A 22,589-nucleotide genomic window follows, 5' to 3' on the forward strand; every position below is an offset into this window, starting at 1 on the left:
CCAGCCTGGAGGGAGGGAGGGAGGCTCCCAATACCCAGCCTGGAGGGAGGGAGGGAGGCTCCCAATACCCAGCCTGGAGGGAGGGAGGGAGGCTCCCAATACCCAGCCTGGAGGGAGGGAGGGAGGCTCCCAATACCCAGCATGGAGGGAGGGAGGGAGGCTCCCAATACCCAGCCTGGAGGGAGGGAGGGAGGCTCCCAATACCCAGCCTGGAGGGAGGGAGGGAGGCTCCCAATACCCAGCCTGGAGGGAGGGAGGGAGGCTCCCAATACCCAGCCTGGAGGGAGGGAGGGAGGGAGGAAGGCTCCCAATACCCAGCCTGGAGGGAGGGAGGGAGGAAGGCTCCCAACACCCAGCCTGGAGGGAGGGGGGGAGGAAGGCTCCCAACACCCAGCCTGGAGGGAGGGGGGGAGGAAGGCTCCCAATACCCAGCCTGGAGGGTGGGAGGAAGGCTCCCAATACCCAGCCTGGAGGGAGGGGGGGAGGCTCCCAATACCCAGCCTGGAGGGAGGGAGGGAGGAAGGCTCCCAATACCCAGCCTGGAGGGAGGGGGGGAGGCTCCCAATACCCAGCCTGGAGGGTAGGAGGCTCCCAATACCCAGCCTGGAGGGAGGGAGGCTCCCAATACCCAGCCTGGAGGGAGGGAGGCTCCCAATACCCAGCCTGGAGGGAGGGAGGCTCCCAATACCCAGCCTGGAGGGAGGAAGGCTCCCAATACCCAGCCTGGAGGGGAGGAGGCTCCCAATACCCAGCCTGGAGGGGAGGAGGCTCCCAATACCCAGCCTGGAGGGGAGGAGGCTCCCAATACCCAGCCTGGAGGGAGGGAGGCTCCCAATACCCAGCCTGGAGGGAGGGAGGCTCCCAATACCCAGCCTGGAGGGAGGGAGGCTCCCAATACCCAGCCTGGAGGGAGGGAGGCTCCCAATACCCAGCCTGGAGGGAGGGAGGCTCCCAATACCCAGCCTGGAGGGAGGGAGGGAGGGAGGCTCCCAATACCCAGCCTGGAGGGAGGGAGGGAGGGAGGGAGGGAGGGAGGGAGGCTCCCAATACCCAGCCTGGAGGGAGGGAGGGAGGGAGGGAGGCTCCCAATACCCAGCCTGGAGGGAGGGAGGGAGGGAGGGAGGGAGGGAGGGAGGCTCCCAATACCCAGCCTGGAGGGAGGGAGGGAGGGAGGGAGGGAGGCTCCCAATACCCAGCCTGGAGGGAGGGAGGGAGGGAGGGAGGGAGGGAGGGAGGGAGGGAGGGAGGGAGGGAGGGAGGGAGGGAGGGAGGGAGGGAGGGAGGGAGGGAGGGAGGGAGGGAGGCTCCCAATACCCAGCCTGGAGGGAGGGAGGGAGGGAGGCTCCCAATACCCAGCCTGGAGGGAGGGAGGGAGGCTCCCAATACCCAGCCTGGAGGGAGGGAGGGAGGCTCCCAATACCCAGCCTGGAGGGAGGGAGGGAGGCTCCCAATACCCAGCCTGGAGGGAGGGAGGGAGGCTCCCAATACCCAGCCTGGAGGGAGGGAGGGAGGCTCCCAATACCCAGCCTGGAGGGAGGGAGGGAGGAAGGCTCCCAATACCCAGCCTGGAGGGAGGGAGGGAGGAAGGCTCCCAACACCCAGCCTGGAGGGAGGGGGGGAGGAAGGCTCCCAACACCCAGCCTGGAGGGAGGGAGGGACGAAGGCTCCCAACACCCAGCCTGGAGGGAGGGGGGGAGGAAGGCTCCCAACACCCAGCCTGGAGGGAGGGGGGGAGGAAGGCTCCCAACACCCAGCCTGGAGGGAGGGGGGGAGGAAGGCTCCCAACACCCAGCCTGGAGGGAGGGGGGGAGGAAGGCTCCCAACACCCAGCCTGGAGGGAGGGAGGAAGGCTCCCAATACCCAGCCTGGAGGGAGGGAGGAAGGCTCCCAATACCCAGCCTGGAGGGAGGGAGGCTCCCAATACCCAGCCTGGAGGGAGGGAGGCTCCCAATACCCAGGCTGGAGGGAGGGAGGGAGCGAGGCTCCCAATACCCAGGCTGGAGGGAGGGAGGGAGGCTCCCAATACCCAGCCTGGAGGGAGGGAGGGAGGCTCCCAATACCCAGCCTGGAGGGAGGGAGGCTCCCAATACCCAGCCTGGAGGGAGGGAGGCTCCCAATACACAGCCTGGAGGGAGGGGGGGAGGAAGGCTCCCAACACCCAGCCTGGAGGGAGGGGGGGAGGAAGGCTCCCAACACCCAGCCTGGAGGGAGGGGGGAGGAAGGCTCCCAATACCCAGCCTGGAGGGAGGGAGGAGGGCTCCCAATACCCAGCCTGGAGGGAGGGAGGAGGGCTCCCAATACCCAGCCTGGAGGGGAGGAGGGCTCCCAATACCCAGCCTGGAGGGAAGGAGGCTCCCAATACCCAGCCTGGAGGGGAGGAGGCTCCCAATACCCAGCCGGGAGGGGGGGAGGCTCCCAATACCCAGTCTGGAGGGAGGGAGGGAGGCTCCCAATACCCAGCCTGGAGGGAGGGAGGGAGGGAGGCTCCCAATACCCAGCCTGGAGGGAGGGAGGGAGGGAGGGAGGGAGGGAGGGAGGGAGGGAGGGAGGGAGGGAGGGAGGGAGGGAGGGAGGGAGGGAGGGAGGGAGGCTCCCAATACCCAGCCTGGAGGGAGGGAGGGAGGGAGGCTCCCAATACCCAGCCTGGAGGGAGGGAGGGAGGGAGGGAGGCTCCCAATACCCAGCCTGGAGGGAGGGAGGGAGGGAGGCTCCCAATACCCAGCCTGGAGGGAGGGAGGGAGGGAGGCTCCCAATACCCAGCCTGGAGGGAGGGAGGGAGGGAGGCTCCCAATACCCAGCCTGGAGGGAGGGAGGGAGGGAGGGAGGCTCCCAATACCCAGCCTGGAGGGAGGGAGGGAGGGAGGGAGGCTCCCAATACCCAGCCTGGAGGGAGGGAGGGAGGGAGGCTCCCAATACCCAGCCTGGAGGGAGGGAGGGAGGGAGGCTCCCAATACCCAGCCTGGAGGGAGGGAGAGAGGGAGGGAGGCTCCCAATACCCAGCCTGGAGGGAGGGAGAGAGGGAGGGAGGCTCCCAATACCCAGCCTGGAGGGAGGGAGGGAGGGAGGGAGGCTCCCAATACCCAGCCTGGAGGGAGGGAGGGAGGGAGGGAGGCTCCCAATACCCAGCCTGGAGGGAGGGAGGGAGGGAGGGAGGCTCCCAATACCCAGCCTGGAGGGAGGGAGGGAGGGAGGCTCCCAATACCCAGCCTGGAGGGAGGGAGGGAGGGAGGCTCCCAATACCCAGCCTGGAGGGAGGGAGGGAGGGAGGGAGGCTCCCAATACCCAGCCTGGAGGGAGGGAGGGAGGGAGGGAGGCTCCCAATACCCAGCCTGGAGGGAGGGAGGGAGGGAGGGAGGCTCCCAATACCCAGCCTGGAGGGAGGGAGGGAGGGAGGGAGGCTCCCAATACCCAGCCTGGAGGGAGGGAGGGAGGGAGGGAGGGAGGGAGGGAGGGAGGGAGGGAGGGAGGGAGGGAGGGAGGGAGGGAGGGAGGGAGGGAGGCTCCCAATACCCAGCCTGGAGGGAGGGAGGGAGGGAGGCTCCCAATACCCAGCCTGGAGGGAGGGAGGGAGGCTCCCAATACCCAGCCTGGAGGGAGGGAGGGAGGCTCCCAATACCCAGCCTGGAGGGAGGGAGGGAGGCTCCCAATACCCAGCCTGGAGGGAGGGAGGGAGGCTCCCAATACCCAGCCTGGAGGGAGGGAGGGAGGGAGGGAGGCTCCCAATACCCAGCCTGGAGGGAGGGAGGGAGGCTCCCAATACCCAGCCTGGAGGGAGGGAGGGAGGCTCCCAATACCCAGCCTGGAGGGAGGGAGGGAGGCTCCCAATACCCAGCCTGGAGGGAGCGAGGCTCCCAATATCCAGCCTGGAGGGAGGGAGGGTCCCAACACCCAGCCTGGAGGGAGGAAGGGAGGGTCCCAATACCCAGCCTGGAGAGAGGAAGGGAGGGTCCCAACACCCAGCCTGGAGGAGGGAGGGTCCCAACACCCAGCCTGGAGGGAGGGAGGGTCCCAACACCCAGCCTGGAGGGAGGGAGGGTCCCAACACCCAGCCTGGAGGGAGGGAGGGTCCCAACACCCAGCTGCATGCCACTGTCTAGTGTAATCCTATACTCAACACTCAGCGGAACCTTCAGATTCCATGAACATAGCAGTAAATTAAAAGGGATACTTCAGGATTTTGAGGCCCTTTATCTACATGCTATTAGATACCCATAGACTTACAGTCATTGCGCTAATGCTAGTTAGCATTGGCCCGCGAAACTACCTCCAACTTCCTTCACACTGGACACAGAGACATACAAATGGTATCTATGAGTGAATCTGGCTATGGGGAAGTAGATAAAGGCCTTCATCGCCAAAATCCTCAAGTATCCCATTAACGTTCCATTTCCATTCAGAACGTTTCCCAGAAGTCTGATGCCATTTTAAATCTACTCCATGTCTTAAACCCCCCTCCACCCCAAACAGTGTCAGTTCACGTTCCATAAATGTTCTATTAATGCTGAATTAACGTTCTGACTCAACATCAAGAGTTGAGGAATAGTTGGAAACAGGGTAATGGGATGTCCAGCGCAAACTCTGACACCATCTTACAGCTACCCTATGTTCTATTCCCCCCATGTTCAGCCTCACAATGTTCTATTCCCCCACACAATGTTCTATTCCCCCACACAATGTTCTATTCCCCCACACAATGTTCTATTCCCCCACACAATGTTCTATTCCCCCACACAATGTTCTATTCCCCAACACAATGTTCTATTCCCCCACACAATGTTCTATTCCCCCACACAATGTTCTATTCCCCCACACAATGTTCTATTCCCCCCATGTTCAGCCTCACAATGTTCTATTCCCCCACACAATGTTCTGTTCCCCCACACAATGTTCTGTTCCCCCACACTGTTCAGCCTCACAATGTTCAGCCTCACAATGTTCAGCCTCACAATGTTCAGCCTCACAATGTTCAGCCTCACAATGTTCAGCCTCACAATGTTCAGCCTCACAATGTTCAGCCTCACAATGTTCAGCCTCACAATGTTCAGCCTCACAATGTTCAGCCTCACAATGTTCAGCCTCACAATGTTCAGCCTCACGTTCACTCAGCGTTGAATTAGTGTTCAATCTTCATTTAGAGAATGCAGCTATAGGCAGAAACAGTGTAATCAGATCTGCCAAGGGAGAGGAGTATGACGGATTGCAATAAGTTGTACTAGTGGATAGATTGAATATTGAAGTCATGTGCTTGATTGATTAAGAAACACAATTGGTTTTGTATACCCTTAAGAGATGACAGCACTTAGACTTGTTAGTGGTTTCAGCTAAGGTCTTATCCTCTTAATCCAATGGGTATTGGAATCCTTGTAGCACAACATGAATAACAGAAACAGAGTGCGAAACAGGAAACAGACTTAGTCCACTTACCGATAAACGTCCGTACGCACCTCCTCTCATTATACACCTCCCACAACTGAGGAGAGAGGAATGAGAGAAGATTAATACAGATTCTGCCAAAAACACTGTGACCCTTTGACAAGCGTTGACCAGCACGGGTCAGTGTCTCAAGCACCAGTCCCACTGGTAAACAGTGAGGGTCTCATCAGAAAACAGCACAGGGCTCATCTGAGACAGTTAAGTCCTAATTAAAAACCAATAGGCCCCTGGTTCTACCAGGAACACGCAGAGAGGAAGAGAGACCAAAGACATGTTTCTTTCTAAGTCCACAGGATAGAATCACTCTCAGCTAAGCCAAGGAGAGAAAAATGGAAAGATAAAGAGAGAAATGGAAAGATAAAGAGAAGGAACAGAGGGAAAGAGAAGAGGCTCCTTCTTCAAAACACAAGTTAGTTTGTCTCAGTCAAGGCGGGAGAAAAGACAGATAGAGCAGAGAGAGATTGTTTAACTTAATATGAAAAAAATATCATGCTGAGGAAAGGGGAAATGAGAAGAGCTACAGCAGAAGATATAAATAACCCAGTACTAAATCCCCGCCTCAGTGAGGACTTAATGGTGTGTCAGCGTGGCAGGTGTGTCAGGAGCGTGGCAGCGTGGCAGGAGCGTATCAGCGTGGCAGGTGTGTCAGGAGCGTGTCAGCGTGGCAGGAGCGTGTCAGCGTGGCAGGACCTGCCAACCCTGTCCAACTTTTTAGAGTACCAGACGGCAAATTGGAGATTAAACTTGCGCAAATAGCACATGCCTAATTGGGGTTCTTTCCCCCGTACGCACGCTGTTTGAGTCTGATCGCAATTATAGAATTGTACCAAATCAAATCAATTCCATTACATTACATGGACAGTGTAGAATGGAAATAATTATCTATAACGTTTTTCTTTGCAAATGGCCCCAAGTTTAGTCTCTATAGTAGAACGCTTGTCACCTCTCAAACAGGGCCAATCACCAGGGCCAGCTCACAAGTATTGGCTTTTTAAATGCAGTTCCTAATCAACACTAAAAGCAAAATCATTTTGAAAACATAAAAACAAATGATCGCATCGACAGACCGCAAACTGGTTACACAAACCTTAAGTAGGCTACCGCAAAGGGAATCTGACCGCTGTTCAGTAGGCTACCGCAAAGGGAATCTGACCACTGTTCAGTAGGCTACCGCAAAGGGAATCTGACCGCTGTTCAGTAGGCTACCGCAAAGGGAATCGGACCGCTGTTCAGTAGGCTACCGCAAAGGGAATCGGACCGCTGTTCAGTAGGCTACCGCAAAGGGAATCTGACCGCTGTTCAGTAGGCTCCCGCAAAGGGAATCTGACCGCTGTTCAGTAGGCTACCGCAAAGGGAATCTGACCGCTGTTCAGTAGGCTACCGCAAAGGGAATCTGACCGCTGTTCAGTAGGCTACCGCAAAGGGAATCTGACCGCTGTTCAGTAGGCTACCGCAAAGGGAATCTGACCGCTGTTCAGTAGGCTACCGCAAAGGGAATCTGACCGCTGTTCAGTAGGCTACCGCAAAGGGAATCTGACCGCTGTTCAGTAGGCTACCGCAAAGGGAATCTGACCGCTGTTCAGTAGGCTACCGCAAAGGGAATCTGACCGCTGTTCAGTAGGCTACCGCAAAGGGAATCTGACCGCTGTTCAGTAGGCTACCGCAAAGGGAATCAGACCGCTGTTCAGTAGGCTACCGCAAAGGGAATCAGACCGCTGTTCAGTAGGCTACCCAAAGGGAATCTGACCGCTGTTCAGTAGGCTACCGCAAAGGGAATCTGACCGCTGTTCAGTAGGCTACCGCAAAGGGAATCTGACCGCTGTTCAGTAGGCTACCGCAAAGGGAATCTGAAAGCTGTTCAGTAGGCTACCGCAAAGGGAATCTGACCGCTGTTCAGTAGGCTACCGCAAAGGGAATCTGACCGCTGTTCAGTAGGCTACCGCAAAGGGAATCGGACCGCTGTTCAGTAGGCTACCGCAAAGGGAATCGAACCGCTGTTCAGTAGGCTACCGCAAAGAGAATCTGAACGCTGTTCGCTAGAAGAGTCTGCTGTTTCAGCCTACATAATGTACCCATTGGATTTCTTTGCAGCGCATACATCACTTCAGATTTTAGAATTGATAAAATCTCAAATCTAGTGCCACGGCATTTTAGAAGCATTGCCTCTAGAGCTAATACCGGACACTCATTCATTATTCATCGCACAGTCTTCTAAACTCCCCACTCCATTTAATGCAAAGATGTTTATATTTATTTGAGATTATACTTCTGTAATGCTTTTTGTGACGTGGATCATAATTACAGTTACAGTCTCAGGTTGCGTGATCCTCGTAATGTTACGTGGAAAATACAACTAATGGGAGGCAGAATTAAATGTATATCACACTCGCACAAATGCGACCAGTTATTTTTCGTATTTGCGTTTAATTTCTTTCACTAGCAAATGCGAGTGAACTGCTGGCACTTTAGAGCCCACTGAATGTCCAGCTTATGTTCGCTAATGTTAGCTTGAATCAATTAGTGTTCACCTTTCCACAACATACGAGAAGGGATTTGTCCATGTGTTTACAAAAGTTTTTTTATTTTAATTATATATATTTAAAAAATCAGGCCCTATTCATTTCTGCGTACTTTTCTCGGATCTCGTACCTGCGTACATGGACAGAGAATTGCGTAGTTGATACGCAAAATGCGTGCATGCTGGCAGGTCTGGTGTCAGCGTGGCGGGAGTGTGTCCGCGTGGCAGGAGCGTTCCTTACCTTGATCTTACAGTCCATAGAGCAGGAGAGCAGCAGGTGACCTGATACAGGAAACAGACGGATAGCACTGACCCCCTGCAGAGAGTGAGAGAGGGGTTAATGAGTGGACATAATATAATAATCTGCCTGTCTATGAGCACAGAGGTATGTATGGTATTGCTATAAATCCTCTTATATAGAAGGCTAATTGTCTGAAGGAATTAGATAATAAGGAGAGATGAGAGCAAGGTAAGGAGCATTCAGCACAGCAGTAGTATTATACAATAGTAACATAACCCTATACCATCTTATAGAACTCTTAAAGTGGAACTGAAAGCATTTTAGCAACATGAAATCTGTAAAAATCTGTTCATATACACCTCCAGAAAGAATGTGACACCTTTAAAAAAAAAAATCTGACAAGCGAGCACTTAGATATGGTAATTGTCAGGTTTTCATAAATTCTTAGAATGTTTTGGAAATACGTATACTAAGGCATTTGTGAACATTTCATAGCAATATAGAAAGTGGCGGTGCATTCGTACATTTAATAGACACTGCAGTGAATAAAACATCTGTCTCGTCCAGGACCAGTCTACACCAACCAGTGCGCTATAGCAAATCAGAGATAAAGTAGGCCTTTATACAAACAAGTAATTTGCCACACGGGCCTGCCATCATTCACTTTGAACCTTACTGTGTGTTTACATGCAGTAGCAACAGCACAACTTTAGACCATTGGAAACCATTCACCAAAAGACACAAAATTCATCTAAATGATTTCTGCAAATATCTGAAGACCACGGGAGTCCTCTTACATTTGGGAACTTTACAGTCCTATTGATCAAACAACCATGGTAAGGTAGGCTCTCTTTCCCTCAGTTATGCACATCAACAAGAACAACAACTAATGCTAGCCAGCAAAATTTCAGCTAGTTGGCCATCAAAATTGCGCTGATAAACGATGGGGAGTTGTAGCCTATTCGGGCTTTCTGCAACTTGCCTGCCAATGCATGCTTGTTCCAACCAAGCACCCGAGCTAACTGGCTAAAGTGTCCGTTCGTCCACAATATTGAGTAATTGAAACTGAAACAGTGCATGCCGAATGGAGGCAGCAAACAATGTATCAGGCCAGCTGTGATTTACAACCTGATAGTAATATTTTTTGGACTCCAAAGAAATGTATTAGTGAATTATATTAATCATGCATTGAACTGCATCCATCTATTCAGACAACAATGTCTTAGTGTACGTCATGGAACATTGAGTCAAATAGAAACTATTTTTAAAACCTCTTATAAAGTTGGTTTTGTAGCATAAACTGGGAATTTGATATTTTTGACTGATGTGATGATTGTTTGTTTCATATCTGCAAGGTAGTTAACGCTGTCAGTTCCACTTTAACAGCACAGGTGTCAAACTCATTCCACGGAGGGCCGAGTGGATGAGGGTTTTCACTCCTTCCTTGTACTTGATTGGCGAATTAAGGTCACTGATTAGTAAAGAACTCCCCTCACCTGATTGTCTAGGTCTTAATTGAAAAGAAAAAAGAAAAACCTTCAGACACTAGGCCCTCCATGGAATGAGTACGACACCCCTGCTTAACATGGTGTCTTATCTCTTGTCTGTATTCCCACAGAGCCAGAACAATCCTTATTATTATCCATTTTCAGAAACAGCAGGTGTTGTGGTACAGTGCAGTTCGACACCACTTAATGAGCAGTAGACCGCTGTGTGTGTGTGTGTGTCTTTAATATTTGCCTCTGGTCAAAATTATCCCTTGGTCTTCGGGAGTTTGTTAACGTTTCATCAAGGGCACAATCACCCCTCTGGCAACATCAACACCACACTGACACACTGCGTGTGCACGCACGTGATAATACCCACCAACAACTTGTCTTGGACAGCACTGATCCCCTACCCATCGACAGTTCAGAGAGTGTGTGTGTGAGAGAGAGATTACACTTAGCCTGCCCTATGGCTAGCAGCGCAGCAGTAAGAGGACATCCTCTTTGAATGCTAATTCTATAGAGGCAGATATCAGGCTTTCATGCCTTGCTGCACACTCATTTGTACCAAGACATTGCTCATGGCATCCACCGTGCAGGATATTTCTCAAATCCCAATGATGTTAACAGAACACGTCGCTAAACTATCAAACCATCTACCAGCCTCTCCATGCACTATCTTTCCACCACAAGCCCACTAGCATGCTTCTTTTTTGAATCATCCCTCCAGCTTTTCAATTAGGCTCTTGGTATGCAACTGTTCCAGTATGAGTGGGATGGAAGCCCTGTTCATTTAAGGCCTTTGCGATTCCCCCCTCTCTCGCTACTGCAGACAGACAGAACCAAAGGCCTGATCACATATTCTCCACACTCCGTCTGCTGAACCAGCACTTTCTTCCTCTCCATCTGTCGCTCATACACATTTCCCCCATGTAAGGATGACGGACACTGTAAAGTGTGTATCAGTCATCCAATAGCTAACCCAACGTGACCGAAGATAAGTGTTCCCTCACTCACCTGAATCCAGTGTTTCCCCTATATGCATTTGCTAAATTGCGGCTGCCACTGCATTATGTAGACGTATAGATATATGCCCCAGGAAGATCCCACCACAACCCCCGCAGGAAGACCCCCCACTTACAGTTGAAGTCGGAAGTTTACATACACCTTAGCCAAATACATTTAAACTCAGTTTTCACAATTCCTGACGTTTAATCCTAGGAAAAATTCCCTGTCTTAGGTCAGTTAGGATCACCACTTTATTTTAAGAATGTGAAATGTCAGAATAATAGTAGAGAGATTTATATATTTCAGCTTTTATTTCTTTCATCACATTCCCAGAGGGTCAGAAGTTTACCTACACTTAATTAGTATTTGGTAGCATTGCCTTTAAATTGTTTAACTTGGGTCAAACGTTTCAGGTAGCCTTCCACAAGCTTCCCACAATAAGTTGGGTGAATTTTGGCCCATTCCTCCTGACAGAGCTGGTGTAACTGAGTCAGATTTGTAGGCCTCCTTGCACACACATGCTTTTTCAGTTCTGCCCACACATTTTCTATAGGATTGAGGTCAGAGTTTTGTGATGGCCACTCCAATACCTTAACTTTGTTGTCCTTAAGCCATTTTGCCACAACTTTGGAAGTATGCTTGGGGTCATTGTCCATTTGGAAGACCCATTTGCGACCAAGCTTTAACTTCCTGACTGATGTCTTGAGATGTTGTTTCAATATATCCACATAATTTTCCTGCCTCATGATGCCATCTATTTTGTGAAGTGCACCAGTCCCCCATGCAGCAAAGCACCCCCACAACATGATGCTGCCACCCCCGTGCTTCACGGTTGGGATGGTGTTCTTCGGCTTGCAAGCCTCCCCCTTTTTCCTCCAAACATAACAATGGTAATTATGGCCAAAAGGTTCTATTTTTGTTTCATCAGACCAGAGGACATTTCTCCAAAAAGTACGATCTTTGTCCCCATGTGCAGTTGCAAACCGTAGTCTGGCTTTTTTATGGCGGTTTTGGAGCAGTGGCTTCTTCCTTGCTGAACGGCCTTTCAGGTAATGTCAACATAGGACTCGTTTTACTGTGGATATAGATACTTTTGTACCTGTTTCCGCCAGAAATCTTCACAAGGTTCTTTGCTGTTGTTCTGGGATTGATTTGCACTTTTCGCACCAAAGTACGTTCATCTCTAGGAGACAGAATGCGTCTCCTTCCTGAGTGGTACGACGGCTGCGTGGTCCCATGGTGTTTAAACTTGTGTACTATTGTTTGTACAGATGAACGTGATACCTTCAGGCGTTTGGAAATTGCTCCCAAGGATGAAACAGACTTGTGGAGGACCACAATTTTTTTTCTGAGGTCTTGGCTGATTTCTTTTGATTTTCCCATGATGTCAAGCAAAGAGGCATTGAGTTTGAAGGTAGGCCTTAAAATACATCCACAGGTACACCTCCAATTGACTCAAATTATGTCAATTAGCCTATCAGAAGCTTCTAAAGCCATGACATCATTTTCTGGAATTTTCCAAGCTGTTTCAAGGCACAGTCAACTTAGTGTATGTTAACTTCTGACCCACTGGAATTGTGATACAGTGAATTATAAGTGAAATAATCTGTCTGTAAACAATTGTTGGAAAAATTACTTGTGTCATGCACAAAGTAGATGTCCTAACCGACTCGCCAAAACTATAGTTTGTTAACAAGAAATTTGTGGAGTGGTTGAAAAACGAGTTTTAATGACTCCAACCTAAGTGTATGTAAACTTCCGACTTCAACTGTAACTCTTAGGGCAAATCCTAGGGCAAACACTGGAGTCCGAAGGTGTCCACTGACAACTCACCTTGGTGTGTCCAGTCCAGACGTGGATCTGTTTCTTGGGCAGGTAACACTTGTCTGGTATGTCTGCAGTACGCAGGTTAATACCCACGTCTTGGGGTACGTGGAGGTAAGACCTCCCTTGGTAGTCATACGCGTCTTTAACTGGAGACACAGAGGAGATAGTGTATACAGTGAAGACTTCCTACATACAGGGTTGCAGCAAATGTTCTTCTCATCTGAGTGAATGCTGAACAGTTCAGTTATGTAATTAGTAACGGTTGAGATGAGTGTGTTAGTTACCATGGAGAATGGTCTTCTCCTCCGCCGGAGCCTCTTCCTCGTTCCTTCCCTTCTTCTGCCTCTTGGCTGTGATCTCATCCAGCTCCTTCTGTTCCTCCTACAGACCAAATCAGCAGACAACAATCAGTTAGAACCATCTCTTTACAGGAGGAAAAACGGTTAAGTCTAAAACACGCTCCTATATAATACAAGCATCCATATTGCTTTGAGGAACTTCAATTATTGATTGATTACCTCTGATGGTTTGGCGCCGTCCTTTTCGTCCACGTATTTCGCCCAGGGCCCAAGGTAATTGTCAATGTCATCCGATTCACCTCCTTGCACCTTTTTCCTCTTGTCATGTTTTTTTGGGCCAACCTCAAACACAGTCAATCCTACGAGAGGAGAAACACAAGAGAAACTGTTACACTATGCTCTTTCTTTCACAAGGTTTTATGGAGAACAATGACTACAACAGCTTTCCATTAAATTTCAAAACATCCCTCTTACCGGCTAGCAATGCACCCCAAGCAAAACACAAATAGTAGGAAATGAAGCATTACCTTTCTTTTTCTCTGCCTCATCCACTGCACCAATGTAGCTATTGGAGGAATTCTGGCTTGTTGTGTCCACAGATGGATCCAGAGCATAGCCTGAAAGCAAAACCGAATGACAAGTGAATAAAATAACCAAGATGCTAAATTACCTTAAAGCCCCAAAATGTTAGATTCAAGGTGAAAGGAAGGTTAACCTCTTCACTAGACCTTATTCACAGTTGAACATTCTATCATAGACAATGGCCGTGGTGTGAATAAGGTCTATACTGGTCACATAGGCTACAGTCCCAGACACTCCTACACTAACTTACCAAAGGTGGAGAAGGTCCTCCTCTGCTGTTCAAACATGAAGTCATTGACGTGAGCAGGCTCTGCATAGCCAGACAGCATATTCCTGGGAGCAGCCATCTGTTGACTTCTATATGGGTTGACAGGACCAAACTTGGAGAAAAGAAACATGTAAGAGTGAACACAGTGCAAAATATATGTTATGTGGGTACAGTTAGGTAGGTACATTCATTCAAATGATGTACGGCAGTTTGAGTAAAATGTTACTATGAAACATTTTACCTCTGGTGCAAACAGGGTTTCATATGTGGGGTTGTAGGTGACCTCTTTGAGAGAGGGGTCCAGATGCACACCAGTCTCCACAGCCTCCTGTTGGGGAGAAGAAACTTGACAGGTTTTCTACTGCTCATCATTTTGGTCAGTCATTAGGCTATGAAGGCACTTGAGTTAAAGGGGCTTGATGTTAGTTGTCACACACCTATCCTGGGGTGCGTTCTGTTCATTAAAAACTTCTTAGGGATAGGGGGCAGTATTCGGAAGTTTGGATGACTGAGGTGCCCAAAGTAAACTGCCTGTTACTCAGGCCCAGAAGCTAGGATATGCATATGCATGGTAGTATTGGATAGAAAACAATCTAACGTTTCTAAAACTGTTAAAATAACGTCTGTGAGTATAACAGAAATTATTTAGCAGGCAAAACCCCGAGGACAATCCATCCAGGAAAAATATTTTCATATGCTTTTCTATAGGGAAGCCATTGGATTTTTCAATGCTTTTCTATGGGGAAGCCGAATTATTAGGACCCAGATTGCAGTTCCTATGGCTTCCACTAGATGTCAACAGTCTTAAGAAATTGTTCGATGTTTTGTTTTCTGAAAAATGAAGAAGTAGTCATAGTCTTTCTAAGTGTCACTCAGTTGGACTCTAGTCTTTTGGTGCGTGTGAATGAGAGCGTGCTCCTCGTTTTTCTCCGGTTTTGGAAACAGTTTATTCCATCTTAAATTAAATCGATTATTTACATTTTAGGGTACCTGAGGTTGGATTAGAAACGTTGTTTGAAATGTTTGGACCAAGTTTACAGGTACCTTATTAGATCCTTTGTAGGCATGTTGGGCGAGTTGGAACCGGTGTGTTTCTGAATCAAACACGCCAAATAAACTGACATTTTTTGGGATATGAAGGACTTTATCGAACAAAACGACCATTCCTTGTGTAACTGAGACCTTTGGGATTGCAAAAAGATGAAGATCTTCAAAGGTAAGCGATATTTTTTGATCCAATATACACTGCTCAAAAAAATAAAGGGAACACTAAAATAACACATCCTAGATCTGAATGAATGAAATATTCTTATTAAATACTTTTTTCTTTACATAGTTGAATGTGCTGACAACAAAATCACACAAAACGTATCAATGGAAATCAAATTTATCAACCCATGGAGGTCTGGATTTGGAGTCACACTCAAAATTAAAGTGGAAAACCACACTACAGGCTGATCCAACTTTGATGTAATGTCCTTAAAACAAGTCAAAATGAGGCTCAGTAGTGTGTGTGGCCTCCACGTGCCTGTATGACCTCCCTACAACGCCTGGGCATGCCTGATGAGGTGGCGGATGGTCTCCTGAGGGATCTCCTCCCAGACCTGGACTAAAGCATCCGCCAACTCCTGGACAGTCTGTGGTGCAACGTGGCGTTGGTGGATGGAGCGAGACATGTCCCAGATGTGCTCAATTGGATTCAGGTCTGGGGAACAGGCGGGCCAGTCCATAGCATCAATGCCTTCCTCTTGCAGGAACTGCTGACACACTCCAGCCACATGAGGTCTAGCATTGTCTTGCATTAGGAGGAACCCAGGGCCAACCGCACCAGCATATGATCTCACAAGGGGTCTGAGGATCTCATCATCTCGGTACATAATGGCAGTCAGGCTACCTCTGGCGAGCACATGGAGGGCTGTGCGGCCCCCCAAAGAAATGCCACCCCACACCATGACTGACCCACCGCCAAACCGGTCATGCTGGAGGATGTTGCAGGCAGCAGAACGTTCTCCACGGCGGCTCCAGACTCTGTCACGTCTGTCACATGTGCTCAGTGTGAACCTGCTTTCATCTGTGAAGAGCACAGGGCGCCAGTGGCGAATTTGCCAATCTTGGTGTTCTCTGGCAAATGCCAAACGTCCTGCACGGTGTTGGGCTGTAAGCACAACCCCCACCTGTGGACGTCGGGCCCTCATACCACCCTCATGGAGTCTGTTTCTGAACGTTTGAGTAGACACATGCACATTTGTGGCCTGCTGGAGGTCATTTTGCAGGGCTCTGGCAGTGCTCCTCCTTGCACAAAGGCGGAGGTAGCGGTCCTGCTGCTGGGTTGTTGCCCTCCTACGGCCTCCTCCACGTCTCCTGATGTACTGGCCTGTCTCCTGGTAGCGCCTCCATGCTCTGGACACTACGCTGACAGACACAGCAATTAGGGTTCAGGGCCTTGCTGAAGGGCACCGACAAATTTTTCACCTAGTCGGCTCGGGGATTTGAACCAGCAACTTTTCGGTTACTGACCCGACGCGCTTAACCGCTAGGCTACCTGCCGCCTAGTCGTTAAACTTAGCCTATACAGTACATGTAGGCTATCTTGCTGTTGTGTGTAAATTGAATTGGAAAGCAATATTTATAATAGATTAGGCCGTATAGGCTATCCTATAACTATAACATGAGCGGCTGTAATTCACCTCAAGCATCTTCATATGCCGCGCGGTCTCATTTCATTTGTTGTCCAGCTGAAATGCTGATAAACGCATTAAAGGCCACTATTCAGCTCTCTACACAAAATCCGCAGGACATATAGCAGATTGAGGTAAGACAGCTATCTATTTTGATACGTGACATAGCATGATACGTGATACGTAGCATTTTCAGATTGATGTATGCTTTCATATTCAATGTTAAATTGAATTTTTGATGATTTCCCACCAAAAGTGTAGTTTTGTGACATCTCAACTAGGGTTACAAAGGGTTGAAAATTTTCCATGGAAAATTAAGCCTGGGAATTTTGCTTAAATTAAGTTAGCTTATAACATTGAACATTTATTTTATTTTTTATACTTTGTTTTTATTGTAGGAGCACAAATAAAGTACAAATAAAGTAAAATAAAAGAACAACAAAAAAGATCTGGCAGTTACAGTGCACTTCATACCTTCATCATCATATCATCATATTAGTTACGTACATTGGCATCTTTGAATTAGACCTTTTCCAAGTACAAAACCCATTTTTCCCAGTATTCCTGCCCTCTCTCCTGTTGAGTTCTTAAAGCAAAAGGTCATATGCTCCATGTGGTGTATTTCTTCTACAATGTCTATCCATTGTGTCACTGTGGGAGGTTCTTTTTGTAGCCATTTCCTAGTGATAGCCTTTTTACTGGCTGCCAGTAGGACCTTCAAGAGGTACTTTTCTCTATTGTGTAAGTTATCAGGTATTTCACCCAAGTACAAAGAAATGAATGTTTGTTCTATGTCAAATCCAATTATTTTTCCAATGTTAGATCTTATTTCTCCCCAGTAAGTTTCGATTGCGGGGCAGGACCAAAAGATATGAGAGTGGTCCGCCCTCAATAGCCCGCATTCTCTCCAACAAGGGTGTAGTGAGCCAGTCTGTTTTGATTTCAGTTTAGGTGTTATGAAGAAACGTATAACATTCTTCCAACAGAATTCTCTCCATGATCTTGAGTTGGTGGAGCTTTGTTGAGTCTCTAATATGTTCAACCATGTTTCATCACTTATTTCAATGTTAAGTTCCTCCTCCCATTTCTTTTTAATATAGTTTGTAGAATGTTTTTTTGAGGATTGAATACCCAAGTAGAGATCTGAATTTGTTTTTTTTGTTACCCCAAGTTGTATGCGTTAGTGAATACTTGGATTAATTTTGGAGGTGCTCGAGGGTCAGTCACTTTTATCTCCCTTAAGAAATAGTGTCGGACTTGTAGGTATCTGTAAAAATCTTGTTTATCCAAGCCATGTTTTTTTACTTAGGTCCTGGAAGTTATCTAGGTTCCCATTCCTTATAATTGTACTGAATGATGTGATGCCTTTCTGCGTCCATTGTTTAAATCTGCTGTCCTGAGTTGCAGGGATGAAGCTGGGGTCGTATGCAGGCCAACTCAGCAGTTTGATCTCTCTGTCTAAATTATTTTGCTTAACTACCCTAAACCATGTCTTCAGAGAGAAATTAATCCACTGATTTTGTCTATTGTATATTTATTTTACCATGTCCTTATTTCCCAAAACTGACTGTATGGGTATCCCTGTCAAAGTAGTCTCGATGTCTTTCCATTTGGATTCGTATTCTGAATTGCACCAACAAACCAGAGGTCTCAATTGGGCTGACACATAATAATCTTTTAAGTTTGGTAAGGCCATACCCCCACAGTTTTTTGGTAATTGTAATGTTGTATATCTAGTTCTTGGTCTCTTACTGTTCCAGATAAACCTTGATATCCGTTTATCCCATTCCCTAAACTGTTTAGGTGGGATTTCTATGGGCAGTGATTGGAACAAATACAGTAACCTCGGCAGGATTTTCATTTTGATTGTTTCAATTCTACTACTAAGATCTAAGGGAAGTGAGTTCCAGCTGTCTAGGTCATCATATATTTCTTGTTGATGTGATCGTAATTCATGCAATAAAGTTTGGGTGTATCTTTTGGTAGGTATACTCCAAGATATTTAATGGATGAAGAGGTCCAGGTGAAGTTATACCTGCTCTTCAGCTCTTCCTGTGGGGTATAATTATATACTAGGGCTTGGGTCTTGTGTACGTTAAGCACATACCCTGAATATGTTCCAAATGTTTGTAGAACATCCATCAATCTAGGTACGCTTGAGCCTGGGTCTTTAAGGAATAACAGAACGTCATCAGTATACATGCATATCTTATGTTCACTGTCTCTTATTGTTATTCCCTCTAAGGTTGGGTCCTATCTTATTGCCTGTGCTAATGGTTCGAGGTACAAGGAGAAGAGCGTGGGTGAAAGATTACAGCCTTGTCTTGCCCCTCGCTCTAATTTTATCGTTCGTGTCAAATGTCCATTTATCTTTATTCTAGCAGTCGGACATGAATACAGTGTTTTGATGCACTGTATCACTTCTTTGTTGAAACCAAATCTTTCCATAACTTGGAAGAGGTAATCCCATCCCACTGAATCAAATGATTTTTCTGCATCTAGACTGATTAATATTGCACTTGTCTTATTCTGAGTAATGTGGTCCATGGCATGTAGTGTTCTCCTTATATTGTCCTGTGTCTGCCTATTTTGCATGAAACCAGTATGATCTCCGTCAATCAATTCTGGGATTATGTTCTCCATTCTTTTGGCTATTATTGATGCATATAGTTTATAATCTGTGTTAAGAATTGCGATAGGTCTATATGAACTGCATTATTTCTTATCTTTACCCTCTTTTGGGATTACAGATATGATGGCCTCTCTCCATGACGGTGGGAGACCCCCCCTCCCTCAGAGTCCAGTTAAAACAGGCCTTAAGTAGAGGTGCTAATTGTTCTCTGAAGGTCTTGAACCATTCTGAAGGGAAGCCATCAGTGCCTGGAGACTTGTTGACTTTTTGTTGAGATACTGCTTTATTCATTTCTTCGGTGGATATTTCTAAAGTTAGTCTATCATTTTGCTCTGTCCCAATTGAGGGGAGATCAAGTGAGTTCAAAAAGTGCTCTATTGTCTGTGCGTCTGCCTTCTCTGGTTGCTTGTACAGATGTGTGTAATATGATTCAAATGCATTCTGTATTTCATCTAATTTGCATGTGATCTTTTTGTTTTGGGGTCTTTTTTTTGGAAAATTGTATTCTGTGCTTGTTGTTTCCTGAGTCTCCATGCTAGTAATTTGGTTGCCTTTGAGCCTGCTTCATAATATAGTTGTTTCAGGAACCTAAGCTTTTTCTCTACTTCTCTATAAATCTGGTCAATTTCCTGTTTTACCTTTTGAATCTCTCGTAATATAAGAGGGTCTTTGTATTGACTATGAGATTGTTCTAAGATTCTTAGGGTTTCCTGTAATTTCAGCAGTTTCTGTGCTTTAATCTTTTTCTTGAGAGATGATGTGGCTATGATCTTTCCTCTAATAACCGCCTTAGCTGCATCCCACAATATAGCAGGAGATACTTCCCCATTATCATTATTCTCCAGATAGATGTTCAATTCTGTCTTTATTGATTCCTTGAATGCTGGATCATTCAGCATGCTTGTATTAAGTCTCCATGTAGTATTTCTTGGTTTGCTATCAAGGTGTAGAGTGAGGTAAACTCCATTATGATCTGATAAGTCGCTCTGCCCGATCCTACAATCCTTACGCCTGTGTCTATCTGCACTGTACATAAAAAAGTAGTCTAACCTGGAGTATTCAGTGTGGCGGGCTGAGTAAAAAGTATATTCCTTATCGGTCTTGTGGGTGTCACGCCATACATCGAGCAGTCCTAGATCCTGCAGTATCCTATTGATCTTTTTGGCAACTAGGCTCATTTTCCTATTTTGATTTGTGCTGTCCAATTTTGAGTTTAGAATTGTGTTAAAATCCCCTCCACAGATAAGAGTGCCAGTGGTTTCTGTGGCAATTAAATCAAACACCTTCCCATAGAAGACCATGTCACTCCCTGGGGGTGCGTATACATTAAATAATGTAACTTCCTTGATATGCAGTTTACATTTAACAAATATAAATCTACCCTCCTTGTCTTTTATTTCTGACAAACTCAAAATTAACTGAATTTGGGATCAAGATTGCAACTCCCCTTCTACCCATTTTGTAAAAAAAAAAAAAAAAGTGTTCCTATATCCCATTTTCTTGAGTTTCTCGTGTTCAGGTGTGGATAAGTGAGTTTCCTGCCAGAATAGTATGTCAACTCTCTCCCGTTTCATCTTTGCTATTACCTTACTTCTCTTGATGGCACTCCCCAGTCCGTTTACATTGAGACTTATGACCTTAAATTCCCGATGATGCATCGATATCAATAAAAAAAACTGTGCACCATATCTGCCTGCTTATCATGAGCCTAAAAATGAAAAAATCAAGAACGATAATAAAGTAAACCAAAGTGGGAAAATACTTTGGTATTTGGACTCCCATGTCAGAGGACTGTCTCTTGCCTCTGGGGTTTGAGGGGATGAGCCTGTCCGCAGGATGGGCCCCTCGCTCAGATATGAAAATGCGTGACGTAGTCACAAACAAGACCTGGTGGAAGCGAAAATAATAAGGGCGCCTATTTCGTCGCTTATACACATCGGTTAATTACAAGTTAAAACTATATCGGTCATGCGTGCATATCATGAATCCTCCCCTTGATATGCCCTTCTGTCGCCCCGTTGTCAATGTGTCATTAATCCTTAGCTAATATATATGCTACCTAATGTGTTCATAAAGAACACATACTTATTTATTTTTTATTTTTTATCCCCTTTTCTCCCCAATTTTCGTGGTATCCAATCGCTAGTAATTACTATCTTGTCTCATCGCTACAACTCCCGTACGGGCTCGGGAGAGACGAAGGTCGAAAGCCACGCGTCCTCCGAAGCACAACCCAACCAAGCCGCACTGCTTCTTAACACAGCGCGCCTCCAACCCGGAAGCCAGCCGCACCAATGTGTCGGAGGAAACACCGTGCACCTGGCCCCCTTGGTTAGCGCGCACTGCGCCCGGCCCGCCACAGGAGTCGCTGGAGCGCGATGAGACAAGGATATCCCTACCGGCCAAACCCTCCCTAACCCGGACGACGCTAGCCCAATTGTGCGTCGCCCCACGGACCTCCCGGTCGCGGCCGGCTGCGACAGAGCCTGGGCGCGAACCCAGAGACTCTGGTGGCGCAGCTAGCACTGCGATGCAGTGCCCTAGACCACTGCGCCACCCGGGAGGCCCAAGAACACATACTTTTGGCTACTCACCCTTGTTCAGCATTGGGGGAAAATATGGGAGATATTTTATCTATTGCAATGTCAACCGTAACAACCCAAAGTCTTAATAACTGCGGTAACTATTAATTCTGTTAAATCCGATTCAGTGTCTTACATCTTCCCGTTGGAAATGTCTGAGTCTCTCTCGGATGTGAACGTCCTCTTGCCGAGATGGTTTCCCTCTTTCTCCATGACCCTGCTTGTCGACAACGATCCATGGGAGAGCCTGCTCGAGTCTTTCCGCTGGTGATGTCGCCTTTCACCTGGCGGTATACTCCACTGGGCAGCCCTTGACTTCAGGTCCTCAGCCGCCTCGTCTGCATGCTCGTATGTAACCGGGCCATTTTTCAGAAATACCTGCATTTTTGCCGGGTATGGTGTTTGGAAGCGAATACCCTTCTCTTTAAGTGCTTTCTTAATGGGGGTGTATTCTTTCCAGTATCTCTCCCGCGTAGTCATGATCAAAGAACACTCGTTGGCCTTGGAAGTTAACAGGCTTTTTCCAGGTAGCATGTAAGACTTTCTCTTTGACTGAGAATTTTAGGAACCGTACTACTATGGATCTTGGTGGGGCGCCGCTGGGGGGGGGGGGTTTGAGGCCAGAGCTCGGTGTGCTCTCTCAATTCCCAGGTCAGTGTCGTCTTCAAGTATGTCCTTGAATAGACCCTCCACGAAGTTGGGCACAGAGTCTTTTTCTGCGCCCTCTACTACGTTATAAAGTCTAATGTTTCGACGTGAGAAACCTTCGAGTTCTGTCACTTTTGCCTGTAGTGCGTGTTGGCTTTTCAGTGACTGTTCAAGTATTTCCTTGACTCCGGAGTTCCATGTGTCCGTTTCCCCAATGCGCTGTTCTGCGTCCCCCATTCTTGTAGATATGCTGTGAAGTTCTAATTTGTTTTCTTCCAGTTTCTGGTTAATGTCCTTCTTGAACTCATTTAGTTATTTTCTTACATCTTCTCGAAGTTCCTCTCGTAAGCCTGTGAGCGCCTCGCGCAATTCCTCCTTCATCACCT

The 22,589-nt window shown here is 47.7% G+C and overlaps 1 protein-coding gene across 1 annotated transcript in view; it reads right to left on the reverse strand.

The window, feature by feature from the left end:
* LOC120019082 (pre-mRNA-processing factor 17-like) overlaps positions 1-22,589 on the reverse strand; it is a 53,836-nt gene that overhangs the window by 25,604 nt on the left and 5,643 nt on the right. Inside the window, exons 2-9 of the mRNA XM_038962324.1 lie at positions 13,905-13,991; positions 13,646-13,775; positions 13,341-13,430; positions 13,033-13,172; positions 12,799-12,895; positions 12,521-12,660; positions 8,193-8,267; positions 5,425-5,470 (exon numbers count right to left, since the gene is read on the reverse strand). Of these exons, the coding sequence (XP_038818252.1) occupies positions 5,425-5,470; positions 8,193-8,267; positions 12,521-12,660; positions 12,799-12,895; positions 13,033-13,172; positions 13,341-13,430; positions 13,646-13,775; positions 13,905-13,991 (805 nt within the window). The remainder of the gene's footprint in view (positions 1-5,424; positions 5,471-8,192; positions 8,268-12,520; positions 12,661-12,798; positions 12,896-13,032; positions 13,173-13,340; positions 13,431-13,645; positions 13,776-13,904; positions 13,992-22,589) is intronic.

The sequence above is a fragment of the Salvelinus namaycush genome, chromosome 24 (genome assembly GCF_016432855.1).
Source record: "Salvelinus namaycush isolate Seneca chromosome 24, SaNama_1.0, whole genome shotgun sequence".
Taxonomy (NCBI): domain Eukaryota; kingdom Metazoa; phylum Chordata; class Actinopteri; order Salmoniformes; family Salmonidae; genus Salvelinus; species Salvelinus namaycush.